General features: G+C 46.0%; 1 protein-coding gene across 3 annotated transcripts in view; it reads left to right on the forward strand.

The window, feature by feature from the left end:
- Positions 1-18,234, forward strand: part of LOC126531227 (dopamine D2-like receptor) — a 457,194-nt gene that overhangs the window by 260,856 nt on the left and 178,104 nt on the right. For all 3 annotated transcript variants that reach the window (XM_050178668.3, XM_055071042.2, XM_050178669.3), the window contains one exon: positions 14,865-16,795. In XM_050178668.3, the coding sequence (XP_050034625.1) occupies positions 16,280-16,795 (516 nt within the window). In that variant the 5' untranslated portion in view covers positions 14,865-16,279. The remainder of the gene's footprint in view (positions 1-14,864; positions 16,796-18,234) is intronic.

Below are 18,234 nucleotides of genomic sequence, written 5' to 3' on the forward strand. Positions count from 1 at the left end.
AGAACCAATTTTGTCCCTACAAAGAATTTGGCGACAAGCCAAAACAGAAACAAGGTATAGAAAGGCAGGAAGGTCAACGATGGGTATAGTTCTATTAGGCTGCCCTGCCTGGGGGAAGGAGGGTATGTGCACATATAGAGAAAAATGGCGTCAGCAAAGAGGAAGCGAGAGGATCATCAGTGCCGAAAATAAGCCGTGTGCACTATACAGCGCTGGCAGGCGGCGTTTTTAAATTATATTAAGAATAACCGCACACATCAGGAACTCGAGTAGAGCAAATGTACCGTTCTGCGCGCAGCCAAATACAGCGAACGAATTTTGTAAAGGATGTCGTCATTATTGGAAAAGGTTAGATGCGGAGACAGGATTCCGATGCGGAAGTTGCAGCTACACGACCTATCCCCGTCTGGACAACGCTGACCTTTCTTGGGACAACCGACTTTGCCACCTTCAAGTCCCTTCTCTCTGACCTACAACAATCATCACATACTTAGCCATCCACAACGCCTAGCCCTCATGCAATGTCCGCATAAGAGCCCTTTGAGGTCATAAATAAATAAATAAATAAATAAATAAATAAATAAATAAATAAATAAATAAATAAATAAATAAGCACGCCACTAAAAATATACCATTAATATGTGAACATAACTTTTGAAATGTACTACGGTATAGGGCTAGTTGGTGCATAGCTGACGATGTTTGTGGTGCAAAAGGTGTTCTGTTTCTTCTTTCCTTTCTTAACTTTTTACGCGCCAAACACTGATAGCTACGACTTTTGAAGAACTCACGAAAACAGTGTAGACTCTACGCGAGCATCCGACTAATGCTTCCCATTGGTACACTTGATAAAAATATAACAGACTCAGTTTGGAGAATTATGGGCCGGCACAAGGTATCCATTTCTTCTTTCGTTCTATTCTGGGGCCGAATTCGCAAAAGCTTTTCCTTTGTAAGTTGTCTTTGCCGTTGACTGCTCGTCTTCGCTACTGTTATGTGCAGCTTCATGATTCGCGAGAATTTCGTCTTACGGAGGATCCTGGTGTAATAACATTTTTGTGAATATGGGCCCTACCTGTCTCATTCTCATAATCCATTGTTCATGGTAAACTGCACACGAATAACAATCCTCTGGAGTAACGTGGCTAATGTACCGAGTAATGCTCGAACCAGTGACGAATCCTTACATCACAACGCCGGCGATTTCTATTTCTGGTGCTCAGCTACAGTTTATAAGCCGCCGGCTTCATTGTTAAAGTTCAGATTTCGTTTCGAGTCCTCTCGTACTCTTGTTCTGACAGTGACTTGCTGCTGCTGCCGTACGAATGCATCACACGCAGGACAGCACTACAATTTTTACTACCCTTACAGGTGTCCTGGCTGCTTTCATTTCTTAGTACAGAATTTTTGAGTGATAATTCAAATGTTACCGAAATATCTTTCCGGAAAGAAATATACGTCACCAAGAGCACAATTCCTTTATGATATAGCAAACATTTATACACCTACTTTCCTAGGGTCTAGGTTTTGGCTGCATCTGCTTGGTCGGTCTTTCCCTGAGTAAAGTACGGCTCACGGTTTTAATATCTCCAGGATCGGGGCCTCCCTAGTCGGCGAGCAGTTTCTGGGTGCAGTGTCGTAGCAAACGGAGCCAATCTGGCGAGGCAGTATTAATGCGCGTTCACGTGGGTCACGCGTCTCCGTGACCTGCCGTCTTCGCTGACAGGCAGGCAATCGCTATGGCGCAAAACGCTGTGCACAAATGTAATCAGTTGCATGGCTTTTCGTTAACAACTTCACGAAAGGTTCGCTTCTCAGATTTCAGCATATGGACTGGGATTAGCGCAATGTTTTAAAAAAGAGTAATTCGGCAATATTCACAAATTTTGGTACAAAATGCGAGGCCCTAAGTAAAATTCCGCTCATAGCGGTTCCTAGAATTTAGCTATATTCAGGTTGGTTGAATGGCTGTCTAACCGGCCGCGGCAACTCAGTGGCTACATGGCGCTGCACTGCTGAGCGCGAAGTCGCGGGTTCGAACCTCGCCATGGCGGCCGCATTGCAAATGGAAACGGAACGCAAAAAAACAAAAACAAAAAAAACCACGTGCATTGGACGCAAGTCAAAGGACCAGTTCTTCTGGAATCTCCCACTAAGGCGTGCCTCATAATCAGATCGTGGTCATGGCGCTTCCAAACTCCATAGCTTAATTTATTTTAGTGATTACCTAATGCGACCGCATCTGCGTTTCACGTTTTTTTTTTTTTTAACCTAAGGAAGGTTAAAAAAAAATGCGACCAACGCAAGATGGTGTAGGTCCATGGTTAGGTTAGAAGTGCTCGTCCTGTGTTGTTCTGCCGTCATTATCCCTTCGCGATTTCATGGCCTTCAGTATACAGGGGAATTGCTGCAAGACATACTTTGACCTTTGAACGATTACTGTGCTTTAAGAGCAGCGCAGGTGTTGTGTTTCGGCGAGCCAAGCGTTTTGACCATATGTTTTAACCAACTACTACTGTCTGTATTCGTTGTTTGGTTGGCTGTGCTCACGTAGTATAACTTAGCATGCCATTATTTGTATCATGCGTATCATGTGGAGTACGTAGCACGCTACATGTAGTGGTCAGGCGAACCTCTCCAGTTACTATTACCGAATTCCTCTGACACCCTTATCTCATTTCAATGCCTTGCCAGGTAGATGAAGAGAAGTTAAAATTATAAGTGCGAGAAAAAGTAGATATAATCTTGACAACCAATTAAACATCCACTTTTAGGTTGGTTGTGTGAACGCGTAAAGTATGCACTTCGCCAGTTAAAGGACTTCATTTGGAAGTCACTGGGATTTTTTAACCCGTATAATCCACCCGAGTGACCTCTTTCAAAAAGTTTAATCTCTATGAGAGCTTTGTTAGCAGCAACGAAAGTTGATCGATTGGTCTCCAAGCCACGCTTCAAAGCAGTGCATGTCTATTCATACTTGTCCGAGTCTCCTCGACTTAAGCCGTTGCCGATGCATTCTCTTTCTTTCTTAGCTACATTTAAGTTCATCGCATCGGCATCGTCTCCTAAGACAGTTCATTATATAACAGCCGGAAAAAAAGTCCGGAGGAGCATTGATGCGAGACGTTAAACCTCGCCGCTTCATTTCGGAGACTGATCAAAGCACGGTCACAAATGCGGCTGGATTACGTCGAACGCAAGCATGAGTTGAATTTTTGCGTTTACGTACAGACCCGAGCAGTAGTCATGCGAGCTTCAAAGCATGTTCCGATTTCGGCGCTCAGCGTCGCGTTCAAGTATATCTCAAAAGTAGTTTAGCGGCACATGGTGGGAGTCTTACCCGCTTCGTCGCTGATTGAACTTCGAAAAAAAATCAATATAAAACAACGGATGAACCAGGGATCGTCTAGAGCGAAATATGGCCAAGGCTTAAGAACGTCGACTCTGCTTCAAGTGCTGTGTATATTCCCCCCTCCCCCCCTGCCTTAGCGTGCCAATTTAACTTTTTCAGAAAGACGCATGCGAGAAAGGATTCCGTCTGTCAGTACAAATTCTGCGCTGCTCGCTGGAACAGATATGAAGTTAGCAGTCCCGCCGGTTCGGCACCGGCGGAAGGTCCTTGAAGCTTCGAAGGACCGTTTTACTTTACCCTGGCAGTATGATAACGCCGGAAACGTACTGAAGTTAGTGGATGAGAGCGGAAATCATGATGTGCTCGCTCCCGGATTAGATAACGTCTCACGCGGATAATCCCTATGTCTTTAGAATTTCACCCGCCGGAATTACAATACGCTTCGAAGCTCTGAACGCGCTTCCTGGCAGTAAAGATTACCGTTTCCTTTCTTTTTTTCTTTCTAAAAGCAAATGGGATTTTCTTTGCGCCTTTTTCGAAACAACAGGGAAGACAGTATCGTTAATTGAAGTACGTCAACGACGAAAGAAAGAAATTAAAAGGAGGGTATACATAAAACAGTCGCAGACGGCATCCGCAGGTGTTCCTGATAAAGTCTGTATGAAAAAACACACAAGAAATTTCCGCGCATCTTTCTTACTTCCCAGCCCAAAAAAGAAAATAGAAAAAAACCTGACGAGCAGACAATGAATTCGTGAAGCGGTGAAAATGCTAGGTAAATCTATATAAACGCCTGTTTTTATCTCATGAAACGTGATAACGTTCACAGGAAATAAAACAGATGTTGTTGCAGAACTCATTTCTGGTAGCTATCCTTGATATCGCGATAGCAGTGTAGGGTTAACGTGGACATTATGACACAATGCATCAATTTTTATATATTTATAGTTAAAATGTGTTAGTTTAGGGCGATTCTTATGCTTTACGAATGATACAATGACCGGGACAACGAGTAGTGGACAGTGAACGCAGAAATACGATATTTAAGTTTTAAGTTTGAAATATAGCATATACCTCACGCTAATAGCAAATAAGCGATGTAATACTCTGTGTCGCGGCCTTTATTGGTACTCTTTGTGAATGCAAGGTTACAAAAATTAATTATTTTTCGGCAAATGCAAACCAGATTGCGGTGTAGCGTTCGCGCAATAATTTGCGAAACTCTTTTTCCGCGTTACCATTATTAAACTATCCGCCAGGGATTTTCTTTTTCATGCATTACATGAACGGCTTACACCAGCAATACTTCACAATTTAGAATTACACATGTCAAACGTGTTTGCTCACTGCCTCGGATCCGAATGGCATTCGAATATGAACTTATTCTCCGATGCATGATAAATATGAAAAAAAATACACGAGAATCATCCAGATCTTTATCATCACTGAAGTATGGATGTTATACATAAGCAACAACAATGGGTAGATTTGCGTCCAACACGAGCTGCAAACACGCACGGTGCCTATATGGTAGAAGACTGTATGTCGCCGCCCACCTAAAACAAAAAAAAAACAATTAAAATGATAGTAAAAAAATAAAAGAACGTCGAAAACGAATTATAGTTTCAATTACTCGTTTCTGTTAAACTATGTTTTTGTATGTCGGCGCCACCGTCCAATCATGAAGCACCTTTGACTACGGCGTTGCGGCTCACATTGAACGCGACGGCACACGCACATGCTGAGACAAAATAGCTAAATAACTTTTTAGGTTGTGCATCAGAACACTTCGTGTATTCTAATTACAGTTCAGCACAATAATGTACCTTGTCAGCTGTTATCACCGTTTCTATGATAGTGTTTGGCATAATGAGACAGGCCTAACTTTGTTTTACTTGACCAGGAAGACCGTTCCACCAAGTACAACCAACAATGGATAAGTGCTACACGACACTACGACATTTGTAGACTCGTGTTTCAAACCGGGAAGAGCTAAAGCATGAACAGTTGATAGTATAATTGTTCATTTTACAGTTGTTATTAGCTCAATAGTTTTGTACTTTCTATTGGCGTGTTTATGGGGCAAGACATACTAATTATTAAAGGGCATAAGAAGTGGCGTCGACCTCATGGTTCGACTATTTGGTTGACGCAATTAGCGTGTTATTTTCTTTTTCTTTTCATTTCTAAACATGAATAATTTCCTATTATTTAACCCGCCGCAGTAGCTGAGTGGCTCGAGGGTGGCGCTGCTGAGCATGAGGGCGCGGGTTCGATCCTAGCCGTGCCGGGCGGAATGCGAACACGAAAACGCTCGCGTACCATGCACTGGGTGCGCACTAAAGAACCTAGACGGGTCCAAATTATTGCAGTGTCCCCCGCTACAGCGTGTTTCATAATCGGACCGTTGTCTTGGCAGGCAAAAGCCGGTGATTTAATTTTGTTAACTTTCCTTATCATTGTTGCGATAGCAACTACAGGGACAAAATTTTCCCCTTTGCCGTTGTCGTGATATTCGCTGTAAAATACAAGTGCCATAAGAACCCATCGCGCGTCGCGCGTTGTTTCATGTGGGCGCGAGGGAAAGTGTGCGGGGGTATGCGCTCAGCGCTCAGCCCCGCATAGAGCCATGCGGTGCTACGGCCGGGCGAGAAGAGGAGACGTGCCGCGTGGCGCCGTTAGTACGCGCTTTATCACGTTAATGCCCCGCTCACCTCCTTCCTCCCTTGGCACCCGCTTGCTCACGTGACCTCCAACATTGGACTCGTAGAAGAAAGGCGCGCATCAGGACACCACCCTTCTCGGCTCAGCCTGGCATGCTTCTTCCGCACCTACCGTGCGACTAGATGTCATCCCAGGTTTGCCTTATACAGGACATGATGACAACACCAACGTCGACGGTGACGGCATTCGTCTGGAGTGTCCATATACTAGCTCTCGCAATAGTAAATAAATAAATAAATAAATGCTGTAGAAGAGGAGTGGAGCTGCATGTGAGTTTACGAAGACGCACCGGCCCATAGCGTTGAAGGTAACCCCAAACTAAAGAGAAAAGCATAGAAAAAGAAAGAATGAAGAAAAAAATAAAGAACGAAAGGGAAAGAAAAGAAACTAGCCCGCGATTCTGTTCTGCCTCAGTGTTTGATCTTAGGTACTCAGCATGCCTGAGGAGCGCGATATGGCGAAGCTACGCCAACTGCTTCAAAGCAACCGAGAAAAATCCGCATAGCACAGCTGCATTCCCGAGTCTCCCACTGCGCCAAAACGCCGACGACGTTGTCGCTGGCGTGCGTGCGCTCTCGATGGCCCCCGAGGAATGTGGACCGGCTAAACTGAGAAGGAAGGCGTGTATTCAGCGGTCTTTCCTCACCTCTTGAGCGACGTGTTCCTATATACAGCAGACCCTCGTTATGACAAAACAGCTTTCGTGTATCGCTTTATCCAGGAATGTTGGCGGTCTAGACCGTAATGCATGCATTTTGCGCCGGATTACTTCGAACAGACGCGCACCAGACTCCGCTTAGTACAAAGCGCCGACGCGGTAAATACGCACTACACCGCAGGGGGGCGGAATGCGTGGTGCACGACCCTTTGGGACTGCCCAGGGAAAAAAGCGCGCCGTAGGTCACCCGCCACTTGGCGGTAGCTCTTTGGGGCTAATCGCATAATGTGATAATAACCGATAAGCGAGGCAACTGTTCATGGCCGTCAGCCCAGTACTGTTCCCGTGCCGCCGTTCTACCAAGTGCAGCATTGTTTCAGTGCAGCCTTTACGAACTGCCGTGCTATAGGAGCGCACATACCGCGTTATACCATGACTCTCTTATAGCTCATTCGCTTTAACAAAACACCGCTTTTAGCGAAGTCAATTTTCTGTCGCGCTGACTTTGGCTAACGAGTGTTCTCTGCAAGCGAACGCTAGCAGCGCATGGTCTTAGCCGGCCACAATCGTATATCCTTAGTGAGCCAACGCTTCCCGTATAAAAGGCAATTAAGCGCGAATAACTTGAGAGAAAGGCCAAACATTCGAGTTGTTCATACTGCCTCGTTGCTGTGAATGCACAGAGTTTTCGCAGGTTTCATTTATTTTTTTTTTCTCTTAAGTGGACGCAGGGGGTGGGGATAAGAATAATAACTCTGATAGTAAGCAGTTGATTGATTATTTATTCCGTTTAACATCCCCAACAAACACTGGTGCCGACACATCGGCAAGGTAGGTAGTTGCACGTTGTCTTAGAGAATGATAGAAACAGACTGTGTTCACAAGTTTTCAGAACATATTACACAGACCGCAATGCAACCTCACCACAATAACTCAAGAAAGAAACGAAAATAAACAAGATGCGTCAAGATTGTCTGATTCAAATAAATTCAAACAGTAAAACGTTGAACCACTTTGAAAAAGAAAACGTGGAAAAATGTATTTAGTAGAAGCATTTTGCCCAGACAGCTGCAAAAAGAAGGTTCCATCAGCCTATAGACTTATACAACTTAAATCTAGCCTTCTTAGACATGTGGAATCCAGGACTGCTAAACCATGGCCGTTGTCAGGATCGGGGACTCAATCCCATCGCTCGTAACCCGTTGTCAAGATTGGAGTCCGGCATGAATTGGAAGGTATATAGCTGGCCCATGCCGTCGTCCAACTTATCCACGCTGAGGACGTTGATGAAGGGAGGACTGCTTCTCATCGAGAACGAGGAATATCGGTTTATTTACAGTATCTACATCAGTCTAGCATGACTGCTTGAGAGAGAGTACATCAGTCTAACGTGACTGCTTGAGAAAGTACATCAGTCTAAAATGACTGCTTCAGAGAGAGTGTCCTGAGCAGCCGCACAACAGCGGTTTTTAAATACTTCGTGTTCCCCAGATCCCTAGGTGAGGCAAAACGTTCGACGTCATCGTAAACAAGCTGCCTCTCCGCGGGACGGTTTACACACACACGTATGCACTTTCACTGCACTCGGAGCTGACCTTCGCAACGCGGCCGTCATGTTGTCCATTGTCCTGCGTTCCCGTAGCCAGGTGGTCACGCCCGACCCCAGCCGGCGCCTCTAAATTCCAGAGCGGACCTTGCACAGTGGCCTCCGCCGCTGCCCATTGTCTGGCGTCTTGGTCGGCGCGTGGGAAGAGGTCTCAGTAGACGTTGCCGCTAGCTCAGTAACAATAGTTGGTCAGCCAAGCCCGTTTACTCACAATGGCGACGAGGCTAGAGCGTAACGGTGGCGTTCCGAGACAAGGTTCCCGCTGCTGTCGCAACTGGCAGGCTAAACTTGCATCTCAGCGGGCCGTTCTTAACACCGTGTACGTTTTTCGAACTCCACCGCATGCATTACTATGCCATAGAGAAAGGAAGTTACGTACACCGCGAAGAAAAATTAACTTGTTTACCTAATCCGCACTACTCCTGACAGTAGAATCGCATTAAACGGAACCTCAAGGGCACTGGAGAAATATATTTTGATTAACAGGAGTCCCATTTACGGAGAAAGATTTGCGGAGATGCAGCGCTATATGTCATACACCCTGTTAACGCTGTCAGATATGTTAAGCATAAACAAGTGAAGCTAGCAGCTAGTGTGTCCCGTGATTTCGGCGCAATCGACGTCTACTGGATTGACTAGGCTTCAATTGTTTAGGTTTCGTTGAGGCTGAGGTGACGTATGAAAAAAAAAAAGCATGTATTACAGCTCCAGTAGGTGGCCGAATAACATGCGGTCAAGCATGAATATTCCAAGTTATCGAACAGCTCACAGACAGCCGTCCACATTTCCGTTCTTATTTTGGTCTTCTACGCGTCGTGCCCGAGCTGCAAAGGTATCCAAATCTGTTCATGTTAGGCATTAAAAAATCTGTCGAATCTTTACAGGCTTGACTTTCTGTTGCCACTTTTAAGGCTGTATTTCTAAATAGAAGGCGGATGTCGCAAAAATATATTTTAGATTCTGCCTCTTTCTTATAAAGTCCTTCAGAGCTTGATTCTGTGGTTTCGTTTACAGAGTCACGAAAATTTCGGTTCTCATTAACGAGATTTTGTTGTGGTTTAATTTTTAAAATTTTCTTTTGGGGTATGGGGGGGGGGGGGGGCATTACCGAAGTACACAACCAACCAATTTAGAGGCTGTTTTTTTTTTTTTGTTGCTGTTTAAGGAACTTCTGTTCTTGAGCTATTACTGCATATCGCATCCCAGAATTTATAATTTTCATTAAAAAAGTCCATATGATAGTTTTTTAATTCCTCATTTCAGTTACATTATACACGACCGCACCCCTTCCCCTAATCAACTGCTCAAACTGCCACCTTCTTATCCAGTCCCCAGAAATGAGTGAGAACTGTTAATTGAGAAAAAAGTGCGCAAGCAAATACAACATGTTAGTTACAATTCCAGTTAATGCAATTTTGTCTCTCGCCTTATCATATAATTTCATCTTTAACAGCGTGTCCTTTATGCAGTCCTGAAAATTGATTTCAAATCGCAGCTAGGAATTATCGAACCATTTCTTCTCCAAGTACCATTAGTGGGTATGAGCCACATGTTCGCTGGACAACAACAACAGGATGATTGTTTTCACAGCGGGACAATGCTGCCGTCGCACTAAATGAGTGAAGAGCCGAAGAAATTACTGGTCTGCTATTTTTTGTATAGTTGATTTACTCACTGACTGGCAAATCCCATGATCAATTCGACGAGAACTAGTGTCGGCGTGTGACCCATGTTAGAAACAAGCGTACGGAACAAAATTGCAAAGTGAATGCGACGTTACGTAACCAGCCAAGAGGTGACGTAGTAAAGGCTGCTGACGTGAGCCAATGTGCTGTCTTCGAAAACTGTCTTAACTCACCAGGCTATAGCAAATAAAAGTACAATCTAGAAGTGGCTGCTTTCCAGGCACGCATGCACGCATACACGCATTCATAGCCAGAAGCCGCAGCCGCGCATTGCGACGTCAAGGTTGTAAGTTGCGCAAGTTATTGTCGTGCTCAACTTACAAAGGCAATAATTCTCACGCCGTGTGAATGCGCAAGAAGTAAGCAAAATGAGTCGTAGTAAGGACGCAGATTTCTTTCGTACAAAGCGGGAAAAAAAAGTTTAAAAGTCAGGTGGCCTAAGCCGATTGCGTTACGTATGGTCGCTCCGTCAGTTACGTACTCCCATCTAAGGAGCTTCCAACTAATATACTAACTAAGAAAACGAGACAAATAAAGTACTGCGAAACCACTGAGCTCTGAGGCAATAACTGCCCAAGGACACTGTTCCGTAGCTGAGTGGGAATAACGTGGCGAACAAAAGGGCAAAAGTCCTACTGCGCCAAAAAAAAGAAAGAAAAGACAAACAAAGCGGAGAAACGAGAACATATGTTGGACGTTTTAGTCTTTGCCAATCGTGGGTGAATGCCGTTGAGGGCGCTCCACTGATGTGGGATGAAGGGCGCGGGTCATTCGAGTCTTTCAGGGCAGACAATGGCTTCCATACGACGCCTCTCTCAGAAGCGTTGTCTGCAGTGTTCTCTCTTTCTCTCTCTTGCGTTACTCACGCTTTCTCCCATTGCTTCAAGCCCTCTTCCTATCCCTCCAACCAACGTGCCCCTTTGGTGGATCCTCTTGTTGCGTAAGCATTGTACCAACTTCGCTAAACTGATTGTATTAGTTTCTCTGCGTCTGCCAAGTTTTCTTATTTCGCTCCAGCAGCCCAGCTACGCTTCATCGGTGAAAATTAGGAAGCGCCGTGTTGCTTTTGTGTGTTGCATTTTATGTGCGTTAGCAATCTTGATGTAGTATGAGCGCAAATAAAAGTAGAAAGTTAGAGGCTGAGAGACAGAGGATGTATAAGAACAAGGCACTGATCCCCTCAGCGTTTGCGTGTTAACGCGATAGCGTTAAGGAGCCCGTGATGCAGAAAATCTTGTGTCGGCGTCGGACGTCGTTTCCGCAAAAATATTTTCGAACCACGGATACCCAGGCCCTCCACGTTGCGCAAGTTTGCTGAACTAACTGAATTTCTCAAGCTAACTACGTGGAAAAGTCGTAAACTACGACTTACACACAACCTGCAGACATGATAGCTCTAGGATTGTAATTTCACTACACGAGAAAACATACTGCTGTTACCCGAAAACTAAAAAAAACCCTTTTCCAGCGTTTCTACAATACATAGACCGGCCACAGCATCCGCCATTGGTGCGCGCCGGCGCGCGGGTGGGTGTCTCGGGGGCCACGGAGCGTCGCGCCTGCTTACTTGCAGTATCTTCATCTGGCGCTTGCCTCCGCCGCATCGCGGCCCACGCAAGAGGCCGCGTTTCTACCACAAAGCCCATCTTCGCCCATAGCGTTCGCCTCCAGCGTTTCTCGGTAAACATTGCGTTTACATACGCTCCAGTTGCCGGGAATCGTGAGAAGCAGTCGGGGATCTTTGAATGATAACGCGTTTAACTCTTAAAGGCGAAGCTTAAGCGTCTTCCGAATTTATTCCCCTCTTTTTGCTTTAAGACTCACATTACTGTTTTGTGTATACTATAGCTGCAGTTTTATCACAATAGCACGCAGTACGTTTCACGGGATATCAAAGAGAGTTCACGTGAGCTACAGTCCTCGAATGCTGTGACCACGGCTACACAGATTCGTTGGAGAGACGCATTGACCACGATATGTTAAAGAATGGTCCGGACTACTATGATCAACCATCCTGGTTCGATATGGGCCCGTCCTGATATCCCTTTGTTTTAACCGCCACGGCAGCTAAGTCGCTGTATAGTGCTGCGCTTTTAAGCTCGGGGTTGCGGGTTCGATCCCGGTTTCTAAATCACGGATCTAGAGAGGCGAAATTTGGATATTTGCCGCGGGCGGCGATTGCTGAAATTCTCGCACAACAAAAGCTGTAACGCATGTTCAGAAAAATAAAAAGACAGCGCAGGAAAAATTTATTTTGTTCTTTTACTGAAAAAGAACACTTCGGCAAACAGAAAAATAAATGTTTCCACGTGTGGTTTTCAGTAAACGGCATCAAAAAAAAAAAAAAAGGTTGTTCTTTGTTGTTCTCAACGCGTATGGCCTTTCTTTAGTAGCGGGCTTTGTCAAACGAATAACTAACGTTACCATAGCTGAGGAATATGTAAGGGAGTTGAACATGTTAGCAACTTTGGTTTAATGCGATGTAAAAGCAATCCGTACGTATTAAATCGAGGCGATGGAGGTATGTGTCTGTAGATTTCCGCTAACTGCTCACGCATGCATGGTAGCTCAAAGCAAGGGATGGTCTTTTTATTGTTATTACCATGAACACCCGCGAGCACAGCTTCTCTGACGTCGCTTGAACTTGGCTTCAAAATTTTATGCCACCTGCATAGCGAAAGAAGCTTGTGCAACGGACATGAACAAACATTCTGAAATGCCTGTTCTCTGTTCGGCGTCAAGCTTTTAACCAGATGAAAACAAATACAAACAGAATGTGTTGATTTTCTTATGTTGCCGCTGCATTTCTGAAGAGAAGGAAAAAGATTTAAAAATAAATAAGAAATTAAGCTCTTGTGTTACTAGTATCTAACTTATGACCATGGGGTCGATTACAAACATTTTCCGAGCCAAAAACGGTAAATGCGGAAATTTTTATGTGTGCACACCATGTGTTTTCACGCATTAGAGATATTTATCTGTCGTGTAGTGGCTAGATTTAGGCGCCTGCCGTGCAGAAAACATTGGTCTCTCTCTTTGTTTCTCGGTAATTTTCTGTAATATAATCCATTCCCATAAACACATTCGCTTGTGACTATTAAGAGTTATAGTAACACACCTCCCTTTTAACACTTAAAAAGTAGACAGACGTATAGCGATAGGCTCATTATGAATTGCAACATGGCGCCCGTGCTTTGCTCCAAGGCGCCCCGGTGATTGCTCGCACAGGGGCACTGCCATACGCAAATTGAAGTACACAACGATCCAATTATTGGTTCAGATGCATTTCGTTAATGACGACGTAGCCTATTCATAAGTTTCATGTCCACAAACACCGATACGGAACCAAGGCTTTGAGGCAGTAATATGTGTCATGTGTTTGACGAAGGCGCGATAAGGTATTCGGCCTCCCTGAGGGCTATCGAATTCATTGTCGAATCTACGATGTTTGCCCGTTCAAGTTAAGTGGCGCATTGGTTGGGACGCCGGAACTGCTGGAGACAATTAATAGAATGCAAGGCGACGGGATTTCACCGCATCTTGGAACTACACAGAGGCTAGAAATAATAATCTATGTTTAGAATGGCCCGGGTTTAAGGAAGACCTGATGACACCAATTATGAGGACGCATGAAAACATCAGGGTTGCGTATAGGTTTGCAGCAAGTGAAATAGAGTGTGTGCACATTCTATATCAGTTCTGCAAGCTGTTGGCAATGTCACCACTGGATCCAGTTATATTTCTTTCAATAGATGCTGTTATCACCGTAACAATACACTATCGCCAGCCAAGAATGCGTAAGCGAGACCATTTTGCTAAAACGTTTACTTCGTGGAGCCGTTCCCAACTAAACTGTCATCTTTGTGACAGTACCATGCTTCGCACACTATTCTATTGAAACTCTCACGTAGTCTCCGTGTTCATTTTTTTTCCATGGTACGCAATGTTGATTTCAAACCTTAAAATATTTTCTGCGGTAGCGTTCTTTGTTTTCAGTTTTTTTTCTTGTTCACAGCGTCTGGGGGCCTGAGAAGAATCCGCGGCCTCTTTCCTTATGGTGTTCAAATACATTTGCATTGTGGTATAAATTGAAAGTCTATCAAGGTGACTAGGTACACGTAGCATGCCCACTTACAGTGCCAATGTTGTGTCAATTTGAGTGCGAACAGGAAAATGCAGAGCTTTTTTCCACGAAGTAAAGGTGGAATCTGAAAGAGATGTTTAAATATATGTTTCATGGTAGCTCGCTATCGTATTACCGACTCATTTCTTACATACACCAAAGAGCGTACCACTTATCATCATCATCATCATCATCATCATCATCATCATCATCATCATTATTATTATTATTATTATTATTATTATTATTATTATTATTATTATTATTATTATTATTATTATTATTGCGTACAACATGTATGTGGTGGACGGAGATTTTTGTACCTCCAACTCTAGTGGTACACATGCGTGTTGCTTCATGATAAGACAAAAAGAAGAAACAGTAAACGACACGAGTATTTACCAATGGCAGTAATTATTCGCTTCCTTCCTAACCACTGTCGTCCGTATATGTTTTCGCAAATGCGGCGAACTGCTCCAACCACCGTGCGGGCGCGCCGTCTTCCTCGGTCGCGCGTGTGTCTGCGCAAATGCAATGGAAAGACAGGTTGCGCCTCGATGGCCCCTTACTGTCGGGCGACGCTGGCGGAGTTACCCCGAAAACGCGCGCTCGCGTGCTTTCATAGCCCCGTGGTTCTTGCCTCTCGTGTGACTCAGTGTTGTTTCTTTTCTTTTTCCGCCCCCTCTCCCGGATCCTTTTTTTTCTCTTTTCCGCAGGAAATTAATTAGAGCCCACGCGCGGCACGCAGTCGAGGGTGTAAAAGGAGCAAGCGAGCCAGAAAGCAGACGCCCCCCCTCTCCCTGTCTCGATCCTGACGAGCGAGCGAGAATCCAGGAGAAAACCGACCTGCGGTCGTCCGGGTGCCTTCCTCCTTCTCTCACCGTCTGCTTGCGAGGCTTCGCCGCGCACTTTGCTTTCCGGTGTGCGATGGTGAAGCAAGGAATCGGTGCGACGGTTGCGACAAATCTCGAGGACTAACGACCATCCTGAGGCACTGGCTCCGTCTACGAGGCGGCACTCGCTGTACTACAACGCCGAGCAGGGAGAGACGTTGGAGAGAAAAAGCCGAAGCAAAGGACAGAAAGAACGAGAAGCCGCCAACCGGACGTCCTGCTCCTGAGGTGGCTGCTAGGCGAGTGACCTCTTTGTGATTTGCCCTCGGAGATCCGCTTCCTCTGTGCACCGTCGCAGCTCGGCCCGTCCATCTTTCGTGCTGTCCGTGCGCGCTCCCGGCTGGATTGGTGTCTTGGAGCCGGAAAGAGAGAGAGAGAGAGATAGAGAGAGAGAGAGAGGGAGAGAGTGGTCGGGTCTCGCCACCTTAACGAACCGTTGAGACCCGTGGGCGGTGAAGCAGCGACTGTCGCCATCCGTCCGGAGGCCAGGTGCCGTTGATCTCGATACTGATCCCACAAAGAGGAGACATCTCGCGTCCTTGCCTAGTCACTCGAGCCCGTCTTGCTCTTTTCTTTGTTGTTGTTGTTTTGTTTTCTACTATACGATATCCGGCCGAAGCCGACTCTCATGGGAAGTCGGAGCTCGCTCTAGCGGTCATGACCTAAGAAGGTGTCCGGTCTGAGTTTTGGCCATGGGTATTTGGCCAACGTGTATTATTTCGCGGCGTGTTTGTCCTCATGTCCTTCTTCGGACGGATGACTTGCTGCCCTGCCCTCTAGATGTGCTGCACTGTGACTACTTCACCTTGGCGATGACCTGAATAAGTTTTGGAATGCAAAGGTAAAAGCTACGATCAAAAAACAAACCCGATATCTGTCTCAACCCTGGTCCGTACCACGGTGATTCTCTTTCAATAAAGCGGCCTCGCATTTATTGCGATGTCAGTGCTACTATGACTGCGTCAAATTACCGCGCATTTTGGCATCTGTACTTCCCTGAGAAAGGGCGCTCTAGCAGCCCTGAACTGGCGTTTCTTTACGGGCTGCCGAAAACATAGCGAGTGGAGAACGCTGGGCTCTCGTCTGCTGTACAGCGTGTAAGATTGTCCCGTGACCTGGTTTGGCGCATTGCTCACGAGCCGGCAGAAATTGCAGCCTTGTCTCATTCGGGACTTTCTGACTGCCAACACAGCTACAAAAACTGGTACGCAGGACGTTTCATTCACGACGACGCGCTGATGCCGGCGTTAGGTATGGATCACGCGCTTAGCACGGCGACGCCCTACAACGCGACGCTGGAGGTGACCAAGGCCGCGTTGCTGAATGCGTCGTTTTCGAACGAGACACTAGTGCTCTCCTCAGCAGCTGCGGCTGCCGGTTTGGCCAACTTGACGGGCAACTTGACCGGCGAACTGGTGATGCCCGGTGGTGGTGGTGGTGACGTCAGTTGTCCGTGGGACCCGCGCGGCGGAGGCAACTGCTCGTGGCCCGACGCGGGTCTGGCGCCGGGCAACGAGTCGTCCCTGGAGGCGTCCCGACTGCCCGCAGATGCGCAGCAGCCGGCCGAGAAGGTCTACTGGGCGCTGATGCTGGTCATCCTACCTTTTCTGGCTGTGTTCGGCAACATCCTCATCATCCTCAGCGTGTACAAAGAGCGCAGCCTGCAGACGGCGACCAACTACTTCATCGTGAGCCTCGCATTCGCCGACCTGCTTGTGGCAGCTGCCGTCATGCCGTTCGCCGTCTACGTTCTGGTGAGTCACGCCTCCTTTTATTCTCCGTTCGGTACCTCGCAATCATGTATACGCATGTGGCGCTACCTGTCCACTGAGAATAAAAGAATGAAGATCCGTTTCGCCACTCTTCGGTACCTTTAGTGAGACTCAGTGCCTGTTTCCAGGCGTTGATTTCTGGCGCGGACGCGTCAAAGGTATAACCTAATATGCAGTTTTTGGTGTGCCGCGAAGAATATGGCGTTTGGTATAAATTAAACGTTGTCAAATCTTCTTCTCGAAGATCTGGTTGGAGCCTGATGAATGCTCTCAAGAAGAGCGTCAACACTTAATTCTCTATTTGTAGATGACCATCTGATCATTGTCTCTTTTATGCGCAGCCAATAACTTATTGGTGATCGTACAAGGATTCGTACGCACGCAATAATTGACAACGACGTCCTGTTTTTTAGGGTAACTAGTATCTGTCGAAGTACAGCGTACGTTATAAGTAGCACATTTCGCACGCGATATGTCCGGCATGGTAAACCTGCTTGCAATAAAAGCGGACTTAAGGTAGTACATGTTCAACTTAGGAAAGGAGAAGTTCCGCGCAGGTGCACAAGTCGGCTGTTAATTTAAAAAAAAAGAAGAAGAACGTTAGTAAGAGCACGTGCCTGTCACTTGAGGCAGCGAGTATAATGAAAACTAAGGAGCAAGCTATTTAGTTCTAGACCGCTCAGTTTAGAAATCCTTTAGTTTAAAAAACAATGTCGTTTAAAAAAGATTGCTTGCCGTTTTTTAGAAACTGGTTATTTTAGAAATTTGAATCCGTTTATCTTAGGTGACCGTTTAGTTTAATATGTCGTTTACAGTTTCCTTAGCAACGTACAGTTTAAAAAGCTTTCAGCCTCACCTGGTTTTTTGCTGCTGGAACGGAATATGGAATAAGCGCAAGGATGTCATATTTACGACCTTCGTCGGGAAAGCATGCGGCAACAACCATTGGCTGCGCAAGTAGCCGGTTCACATTTCATCGGCGTCTTGTTCCCGTGGTTGCCCCTCTTTTATGTAACATTTATGTACTGCCTGTCACAGAAGCAGCCGCATTTTTGTACAGTAACTGGCTCCTCTTAGATGCTAAGTGATGGGGAGATCGTAACCTCTCAGCAGAAGTAAGACACGCATCAGATAAAAGGGAAGGCCCTGGTGGGGTAATCACTGGGCCAGTGAAGGTCGTCAACCCTACTGAAGAGAGGGGCGTTTGTCACCGCTGGACAAATAGATGTTGGGGGAGAGGACCCCTTTACGAAAGAGTGCACGGACGCCAGTCGCCTTCATTATTGATAGCCCTCTCTGGGTGATTCGCCTTGCTCCGTATAGTCTCAAGATGCCTAATGCAATTGGCTTCGGCATCGTACGATGGCGTACCACAAGTGACAGTGCCATGGTTCACTCAGTGTGATCTGCTCTCATGCCTA

The sequence above is a fragment of the Dermacentor andersoni genome, chromosome 5 (assembly GCF_023375885.2).
Source record: "Dermacentor andersoni chromosome 5, qqDerAnde1_hic_scaffold, whole genome shotgun sequence".
NCBI lineage: Eukaryota > Metazoa > Arthropoda > Arachnida > Ixodida > Ixodidae > Dermacentor > Dermacentor andersoni.